General features: G+C 42.6%; 1 protein-coding gene across 1 annotated transcript; it reads right to left on the bottom strand.

Annotated features, from left to right (window-relative positions):
• Positions 1 to 332: 332 nt before the first annotated feature.
• LOC139548720 (mucin-2-like) lies at positions 333 to 8,547 on the bottom strand. Its single transcript, XM_071358467.1, has 7 exons — positions 8,392 to 8,547; positions 2,960 to 7,183; positions 1,741 to 1,887; positions 1,551 to 1,631; positions 1,292 to 1,404; positions 972 to 1,170; positions 333 to 768 (listed from the first exon to the last, which is right to left on the bottom strand). Exons 1-7 carry the CDS (start codon positions 8,438 to 8,440, stop codon positions 542 to 544), a joined length of 5,040 nt encoding a protein of 1,679 aa, XP_071214568.1. The 5' UTR covers positions 8,441 to 8,547; the 3' UTR covers positions 333 to 541.
• Positions 8,548 to 9,661: the final 1,114 nt, after the last annotated feature.

Raw genomic sequence — 9,661 nt, 5'->3', positions numbered from 1 at the left:
TGGGTTGTTGCCCTCCTACGGCCTCCTCCACGTCTCCTGATGTACTGGCCTGTCTCCTGGTAGCGCCTCCATGCTCTGGACACTACGCTGACAGACACAGCAAACCTTTTTGCCACAGCTCGCATTGATGTGCCATCCTGGATGAACTGCACTACCTGAGCCACTTGTGTGGGTTGTAGACTCCGTCTCATGCTACCACTAGAGTGAGAGCACCGCCAGCATTCAAAAGTGACCAAAACATCAGCCAGGAAGCATAGGAACTGAGAAGTGGTCTGTGGTCACCACCTGCAGAATCACTCCTTTTTTGGGGGTGTCTTGCTAATTGCCTATAATTTCCACCTTTTGTCTATTCCATTTGCACAACAGCATGTGAAATTTATTGTCAATCAGTGTTGCTTCCTAAGTGGACAGTTTGATTTCACAGAAGTGTGATTGACTTGGAGTTACATTGTGTTGTTTAAGTGTTCCCTTTATTTTTTTGAGCAGTGTATAATTCAAATGTTATTAATATTCAATATCTTGATATTTTTTTATCTCTGAACTACATCTGGTAAGAATAACATCCTTGTAAATAGTCATTGGACACCACCTGTCTGTTGTGCTCTGTGTGCTGGAGGTTGTATGAGGTCAGCTTGCTAGTTGCTCTCCTCACTGCGGTGCTGATCAGAACGACAACCCCGACTAACAAAATCAAGCCCAACAGAACTCCCAGGACTATGGTCGCCACTTTCCAGCCTTCTCCCGGGGCCGTTGATATCTGGGAAACTCCTACAGGGGAAAAAACGAATGTTTGGTCAATGTCTATAAGTAACTACTGAAAGGACAATATTAGATAAGCAGCATCCCACACAAAATAAAACAAAAGAAATTAGTGAAACCACAACTAAGTCACATACATTAATTGAACAGAAAAAACACCATCGCCATGTAATGCCAATTCACACAAAAAAAAAAAAATGTTTTAAACATACTTTTCAAGGTAGTTATGGCGGTTGTGCCCAGGTGTTTGCAGATAGTGTCCTGTAGAGCAGTCTGGAGAGCTCTTTCATCAGCGTAAATATTCCCATTAAAACCACACATCATCCTAACTACCACACTACCCTTCTGAAAGCCCACCACTGTCATGTCAAAGGATGGCTCTGACAGAACACGCCGTATTCTGGGGACAACCTGGATTTAAAAAAATAGTAAAGTAGATGTCTATTTCAAGAAATTGTTACGGAAAAGAAACCATAGTATTTTAAGATAGCATATTTAAGACATAATGATAATTACAAATCTATGCACTTACAGTTGTTACGATCTTTGTAGAGGCATACGCCCAAGCATCGCTCCCTGGGTCGTACAGAGAGGAATTGAAGATCCAAGAGTTTAACTTTGCTGTTAATTGGAAAACATTCCTCACTGAGGGAAGCAGAGAGAGTTGTTATAATAAGCTGTAGGTCATCGTGACTCAGTCAGAGGCACAAAAAGGCCTCAGTATTACAGGTTCCTCTTTCTCTGAATACCGTATGTGAGATCTGAAGAGTTGGTATGATTTCAGAACTTACGTGAGCAGAGAAACTTGGACGGAAGACACTGATTTTGGGATGAACAAAGTTCCTTTTCTTGATCAAAACAGTCCACTGGATCTAGAGTGGGTAGATGTTGATGACATGAAGATGTAATGTAACCTATGTGTAAGATACTTAAGTAAGGAATTGACACAGATACATTTTGAGGCAGAGGACGTTAGTGTACCTATGCACAGCTTCCCAGGATTAACAGGATTCTGATCTATCAAACCAGGATAGCAGCTACACTGCTGGCTGCCTCCAGGACCAACCACACACTGAGCACGTGGTGAACACAAGCCTTTGCATGGATCTGCACCTGGAGTGATATTTCCTACAAAATAGTGAGTGCAATAGTGGTAAATACTGCTTAACTGGAGGTACTTACTAGTGTATTACAGGGTAATAAAATGTTATTCCACTGGTAGTTACTCTTGTATAAAGTACTTATTTAATGTAAAGTGTAGCACACATTTCAAGCAACAAAGTTATTTTACTCTTGCAGTCGGTACCCAGTACGGTTGGATTTTGGTCATAGAATTCTGCCTTGCATTCACATGTATGTGAAGGTCCCTCTCTGACACAGCTGGCATTTTTTGAGCATGTGTAACCTCCTCTTTGACAGATATCTGCCTCTGTAATAAAGTAATAAATTAAGTTACTAAAAGCCACTAAATACACATGGCGATATGATAGCCACCTGGTGTGAATGTAGACTTGTTTTATACCTAGATATACAAATCTATCATTCAATTGATCCAAAGCATCAATATTTATGTTACTTCTTAAATATTTATTCCGAAATCACTTGTTTGATTAACTAGCATAGAAAATATCATTGTACGTAGTTATTGGAATTGAACCTTTTACAGAGGTGATATTCAGATCCACTCCGAGTGCAGATGAATTCAGCGCATTAATGACACTTTATGTTTATCTGTTTATGTTTATATTTATATTTATATTATGTTTGCTGAAATGTATTTCTTGATACTGCAGGATAAGTACTCAATAATCAGAGTGTATATGGTTCCAGGAGTAAGGTCTGAGAAAACAGCTTTGGTGGCTGAGGTCTCACTCTGGATTGAGTTTGAACCAGACTCCAGCTTCACCTTGTACTGTATCTGCTGGTCCAGGTTAATACCTGTCCAACTCACACTGATTAACATACTGGTGGCATTCTCCAGCCTGATGACATTCACCAGAGTTTCTAACACTGAACACAAATTACGATAAATAAAGATAAAATAATTCTGTGTATGTACAGCAATATTTTCACACATTTCAATAGTCTTTGGTATTAATTTGTAAGTAAAAAAATAAATAATTCTATACTATGTCTACTACTTTTTTTATTAAGAATCATATTCTCAAAAACCATCATAAGATGATGGTTATAATCTTACCGCATTCTGCAACAGGGGTTTTGATTGTTGTCACCAAAGTAGTGTCTCTGAAAGTTAGTCCCTGTGAGGGGGTGGAGGGAGTGGATACTGCTACAAATGTTGAGGTTTTTGTTATTACTGTAGTAGTACCACTTGTTGATGGCATTATTGGTCTTAGAGTAGTGACATCACTTGTGACTGTCGATGTAGCATTGGGAGTGGTGGCATCACTTGAAGTGACTGTAGACGTAGTTGAAGGAGTGGTGGCATCACTTGAAGTGACTGTAGACGTATTTGAAGGAGTGGTGGCATCACTTGAAGTGGATGTTGATGTAGTTGAGGGAGTGGTGGAATCACTTGAAATGGGTGTTAATGTAATATTACTTGAAGTCAATGTAGTAGTGGTGGTATCACTTGAAGTAACTGTCAATGTAGTTGACTGAGTGATGACATTACTTTGAGTGACTGTTGGAGTGGTGGCATCATTTGAAGTGGGTGTTGATGTAGTTGAGGGGGTTTTGGCATTACTTGTAATGAATGTTGATGTAATATCACTTGAAATGACTGTTGATGTCGTTGAGGGAGTGGTGGCATCACTTGAAGTGGGTGTTGGTGTAGTTGAGGGAGTGGTGGCATCACTTGAAGTGGGTGTTGATGTAGTTGAGGGGGTTTTGGCATTACTTGTAATGAATGTTGATGTAATATCACTTGAAATGACTGTTGATGTCGTTGAGGGAGTGGTGGCATCACTTGAAGTGACTGTTGATGTAGTTGAGGGAGTGGTGGCATAACTTGAAGTGACTGTTGATGTAGTTGAGGGAGTGGTGGCATAACTTGAAGTGACTGTTGATGTAGTTGAGGGAGTGGTGGCATAACTTGAAGTGACTGTTGATGTAGTTGAGGGAGTGGTGGCATAACTTGAAGTGACTGTTGATGTAGTTGAGGGAGTGGTGGCATAACTTGAAGTGACTGTTGATGTAGTTGAGGGAGTGGTGGCATCATTTGAATTGACTGTTGATGTAGTGATGGCATCACTTGACGTGACTGTTGATGTAGCTGAGGGAGTGGTGGCATCACTTGATGTGACTGTTGATGTAGTATCACTTGAAGTGACTATTGATATAGTTGAGGTGGTGGTGGCATCACTTGAAGTGACTGTTAAGGGAGTGGTGGAATCACTTGAAGTGACTGTTGATGTTGTTGAGGGAGTGGTGGCATCATTTGAAGTGGGTGTTGGTGTAGTTGAGGGATTGGTGGAATCACTTGAAGTGACTGTTGATGTAGTTGAGGGAGTGGTGGCATAACTAGAAGTGACTGTAGACGTAGTTGAAGGAGTGGTGGCATCACTTGAATTGACTGCTGAGGGAGTGGTGGAATCACTTGAACTGGGTGTTGATGTAGTTGAGGGAGTGGTGGAATCACTTGAAGTGGGTGTTGATGTAGTTGAGGTGGTGGCATCACTTGAAGTGACTGTTGATGTAGTTGAGGGAGTGGTGGCATAACTAGAAGTGACTGTAGACGTAGTTGAAGGAGTGGTGGCATCACTTGAATTGACTGCTGAGGGATTGGTGGCATCACTTGAAGTGGGTGTTGATGTAGTTGAGGTGGTGGTGGCATCACTTGAAGTGACTGCTGAGGGAGTGGTGGAATCACTTGAACTTGAACTGGGTGTTGATGTAGTTGAGGGAGTGGTGGAATCACTTGAAGTGGGTGTTGATGTAGTTGAGGTGGTGGCATCACTTGAAGTGACTGCTGAGGGAGTGGTGGAATCACTTGAAGTGACTGTTGATGCAGTTGAGGGAGTGGTGGCATCACTTGAAGTGACTGTAGACGTAGTTGAGGTGGTGGTGGCATCACTTGAAGTGACTGCTGAGGGAGTGGTGGAATCACTTGAAGTGGGTGTTGATGTAGTTGAGGGAGTGGTGGAATCACTTGAAGTGGGTGTTGATGTAGTTGAGGGAGTGGTGGCATCACTTGAAGTGACTGTTGATATAGTTGAGGTGGTGGCATCACTTGAAGTGACTGCTGAGGGAGTGGTGGAATCACTTGAAGTGACTGTTGATGCAGTTGAGGGAGTGGTGGCATCACTTGAAGTGACTGTAGACGTAGTTGAGGTGGTGGCATCACTTGAAGTGACTGCTGAGGGAGTGGTGGAATCACTTGAAGTGACTGTTGATGCAGTTGAGGGAGTGGTGGCATCACTTGAAGTGACTGTAGACGTAGTTGAGGTGGTGGTGGCATCACTTGAAGTGACTGCTGAGGGAGTGGTGGAATCACTTGAAGTGGGTGTTGATGTAGTTGAGGGAGTGGTGGAATCACTTGAAGTGGGTGTTGATGTAGTTGAGGGAGTGGTGGCATCACTTGAAGTGACTGTTGATATAGTTGAGGTGGTGGCATCACTTGAAGTGACTGCTGAGGGAGTGGTGGAATCACTTGAAGTGACTGTTGATGCAGTTGAGGGAGTGGTGGAATCACTTGAAGTGGGTGTTGGTGTAGTTGAGGGAGTGGTGGCATCACTTGAAGTGGGTGTTGATGCAGTTGAGGGAGTGGTGGAATCACTTGAAGTGGGTGTTGGTGTAGTTGAGGTGGTGGTGGCATCACTTGAAGTGACTGTTGATGCAGTTGAGGGAGTGGTGGCATCACTTGAAGTGACTGTTGAGGGAGTGGTGGAATCACTTGAAGTGACTGTTGATGCAGTTGAGGGAGTGGTGGCATCACTTGAAGTGACTGTTGGTGTAGTTGAGGGAGTGGTGGAATCACTTGAAGTGACTGTTGATATAGTTGAGGTGGTGGTGGCATCACTTGAAGTGACTGCTGAGGGAGTGGTGGAATCACTTGAAGTGACTGTTGATGCAGTTGAGGGAGTGGTGGCATCACTTGAAGTGACTGTTGATGCAGTTGAGGGAGTGGTGGCATCACTTGAAGTGACTATTGATATAGTTGAGGTGGTAGCATCACTTGAAGTGACTGTTGAGTGAGTGGTGGAATCACTTGAAGTGACTGTTGATGCAGTTGAGGGAGTGGTGGCATCACTTGAAGTGACTGTAGACGTAGTTGAGGTGGTGGCATCACTTGAAGTGACTGCTGAGGGAGTGGTGGAATCACTTGAAGTGACTGTTGATGCAGTTGAGGGAGTGGTGGCATCACTTGAAGTGACTGTAGACGTAGTTGAGGTGGTGGTGGCATCACTTGAAGTGACTGCTGAGGGAGTGGTGGAATCACTTGAAGTGGGTGTTGATGTGGTGGAATCACTTGAAGTGGGTGTTGATGTAGTTGAGGGAGTGGTGGCATCACTTGAAGTGACTGTTGATATAGTTGAGGTGGTGGCATCACTTGAAGTGACTGCTGAGGGAGTGGTGGAATCACTTGAAGTGACTGTTGATGCAGTTGAGGGAGTGGTGGAATCACTTGAAGTGGGTGTTGGTGTAGTTGAGGGAGTGGTGGCATCACTTGAAGTGGGTGTTGATGCAGTTGAGGGAGTGGTGGAATCACTTGAAGTGGGTGTTGGTGTAGTTGAGGTGGTGGTGGCATCACTTGAAGTGACTGTTGATGCAGTTGAGGGAGTGGTGGCATCACTTGAAGTGACTGTTGATATAGTTGAGGTGGTGGTGGCATCACTTGAAGTGACTGCTGAGGGAGTGGTGGAATCACTTGAAGTGACTGTTGATGCAGTTGAGGGAGTGGTGGCATCACTTGAAGTGACTGTTGGTGTAGTTGAGGGAGTGGTGGAATCACTTGAAGTGACTGTTGATATAGTTGAGGTGGTGGTGGCATCACTTGAAGTGACTGCTGAGGGAGTGGTGGAATCACTTGAAGTGACTGTTGATGCAGTTGAGGGAGTGGTGGCATCACTTGAAGTGACTGTTGATGCAGTTGAGGGAGTGGTGGCATCACTTGAAGTGACTATTGATATAGTTGAGGTGGTAGCATCACTTGAAGTGACTGTTGAGGGAGTGGTGGAATCCCTTGAAGTGACTGTTGATGCAGTTGAGGGAGTGGTGGCATCACTTGAAGTGACTGTTGATGTAGTTGGGTGAGTGGTGGAATCACTTGAAGTGACTGTTGATGTAGTTGAGTGAGTGGTGGCGTCACTTGAAGTGACTGTTGATGTAGTTGAGTGAGTGGTGGCGTCACTTGAAGAGGGTGTTGGTGTAGTTGAGTGAGTGGTGGAATCACTTGAAGTGGGTGTTGGTGTAGTTGAGGGAGTAGTGGCATCACTTGACACGGATGTAATGTATGTGACAACTGTGAATAAAAACAACAATGTATCTATTTGAAGAGAGTCGCACACTCTATCTATAAACTCCCAGTAATTTATTGGGTAAAACACCAACGTTTCGGCATCACTGTGCCTTCTTCAGGGTAATTTCATGAATGCTTGAAACAGGTTGTGTAGACAAACAGTGCAATTATTGCAACCAATGACAATAGTGAGGGGTGTGTCATTATTATTAGGTTGATTAGTATGAATGAAGTGTTATTGTGACATGTAATCTCTTAGTTCAACCATAATGCATAATAAGCATCATCAACAGGGGGAACATGTTGGGTGTACGCTGTTAAGCTGGATAAATAGAAAGAATAGTACACCCCCCTCCCCCTTTGCCCTCAGAACAGCCTATATTTTTTGGGGTATGGACTCTACAAGGTGTCGAAATGCTGGCCCATGTTGACTCCAATGCTTCCCACAGTTGTGTCAAGTTGGCTGAATGTCCTTTGGGTGGTGTACCATTCTCAATATACATGGGAATCTGTTGAGCATGAAAAACCCAGCAGCGTTGCAGTTCTTGACACAAACCGCTGCGCCTGGCACTTACTAGTATACCCTGTTCAAAGGCACTTCAATCTTTTGTCTTGCCCATTCACCATCTGAATGGCACACATACACAATCCATGTCTCTAGGCTTAAAAATACTTCTTTAACCCGTCTCCTCCCCTTCATCTACACTGATTGAAGTGGATTTAACAAATGACATCAATAAGGGATCATTGCTTTCACCTCGAGTCAGCTGGTCAGTCTATGTCATGGAAAGAGTAGGTGTTTAATGTTTTGTACACTCAATGTAGTATATTAACAATTACTAAAACGTCACACTGCTCTTTACTTTTTAAATGTCATTCAAATACTTAGCATTAGTTCATTTTAAACTGCTTTGACCTCAGTGGACAGTGGAAAGCTGAGTCATAAACTACAGTCTACTTAAAGTTTATCACCTAGGAAACAACTGGGTTAAAGTTAGCAGTTATCAAATTAAAAGCTTCATGCAACCATACATAAAACATGTAACAAATTTTAACAGAGATCTATTCTTTTTTGCACATACGGTCTCTATTTATTATTTTGTCATCTGTGTCATCATGCTGTCGATTTATTCAGTAATAAGGAAAGGATGGACAACAAAAACGTTTTGGTTCCAGCTACTATGCAACATAATTAAATCAGTGGTACTTACATAACATAAAGGCAACCTTGATAAGCCAAGAGGATATTCTTTCTTGCATTTTAAAAATAAATATTTTTCTTTCCCAGGCACATCTCCTTTTAACCCAGCCCAGATAGCCTGCTATGTGATGTGAGGCAGAGATGATTTCCTTGTTCACAGGTGGAAGGCAAGGTGTGTATGGCAATCTGTTTTGTTTGGAACAACCCATTTTGCTCTCACATTTAAGTATAACATGTAGGATGGATCAGGGAAGTGTTGAATTCACAAAGAGACCTTTGATATGTTACAGCAGGACTGAGGGTGGAACACCATGGTAACCAGTTGGTCATTCATTAGAAACTTTGCATGATGCAACCCCCTGGTAAAAACATTGATGGAAATATTAAAACAGGCTGCTTACAAAAACTCGACCTCAGCTTTGCATATTGTAGACCGTACCAGCATCCCGGAGTCGCCTCTCCACTGTTGACGTTGAGACTGGTGTTTTGCGGGTACTATTTAAGGAAGCTGCCAGTTGAGGACTTGTGATGCATCCGTTTCCCAAACTAGACACTCTAATGTACTTGTCCTCTTGCTCAGTTGTGCACCGGGGCCTCCCACTCCTCTTTCTATTCTGGTTAGGGCCAGTTTGCGCTGTTCTGTGAAGGGAGTAGTACACAGTGTTGTACGAGATCTTCAGCTTCTTGGCAATTTCTCGCATGGAATAGCCTTCATTTCCCAGAACAAGAATAGACTGACGAGTTTCAGAAGAAAGTTCTTTGTTTCTGGCCATTTTGAATCTGTAATCGAACCCACAAATGCTGATTCTCCAGATACTCAACTAGTCTAAAGATGGCCAGTTTTATTGCTTCTTTAAATCAGAACAACAGTTTTCAGCTGTGCTAACGTAATTGCATAAGGGTTTTCTAATGATCAACTAGCCTTTTAAATTGATCGACTTGGATTACGCAACATGTCATTGGACCACAGCAGTGATAGTTGCTGATAATAGGCCTCTGTACGCCTATGTAGATGTAAAAAATGTGCCGTTTCCAGCTACAATAGTAATTTACAATTACTACACTGTATTTCTGTTCTATTTGATGTTATTTTAAATTGACATTTTTTTTTGCTTTTCTTTCAAAAACAAGGACATTTCTAAGTGACCCCAAACTTTTGAACAGTAGTGTACATATACTGTAGAAGTATTTTGTAGTGTAACTATCAATTTTAATGTTCCAATTAATCCAGCTCCAAACTATTTCAATGACTGATTACTAATTAAACAAGGGTATTGGTG

Source organism: Salvelinus alpinus, chromosome 22, assembly GCF_045679555.1.
Source record: "Salvelinus alpinus chromosome 22, SLU_Salpinus.1, whole genome shotgun sequence".
NCBI classification, from domain to species: domain Eukaryota; kingdom Metazoa; phylum Chordata; class Actinopteri; order Salmoniformes; family Salmonidae; genus Salvelinus; species Salvelinus alpinus.
The sequence above is the reverse complement of the archived record's forward strand: the minus strand, read 5'-3'. Positions and strand labels throughout refer to the sequence as shown.

Coding starts and splice junctions, on each gene's coding strand:
- LOC139548720 (XM_071358467.1), bottom strand. CDS start 8,440: ATGCAAGAAAGAATATCCTCTTGGCTTATCAAGGTTGCCTTTATGTTA. Junction 1,632..1,740: donor TCCTGGGAAGCTGTGCATAG/GTACACTAACGT, acceptor TACCCACTCTAG/ATCCAGTGGACTGTTTTGAT. Junction 1,405..1,550: donor GTCCAAGTTTCTCTGCTCAC/GTAAGTTCTGAA, acceptor TGCTTCCCTCAG/TGAGGAATGTTTTCCAATTA.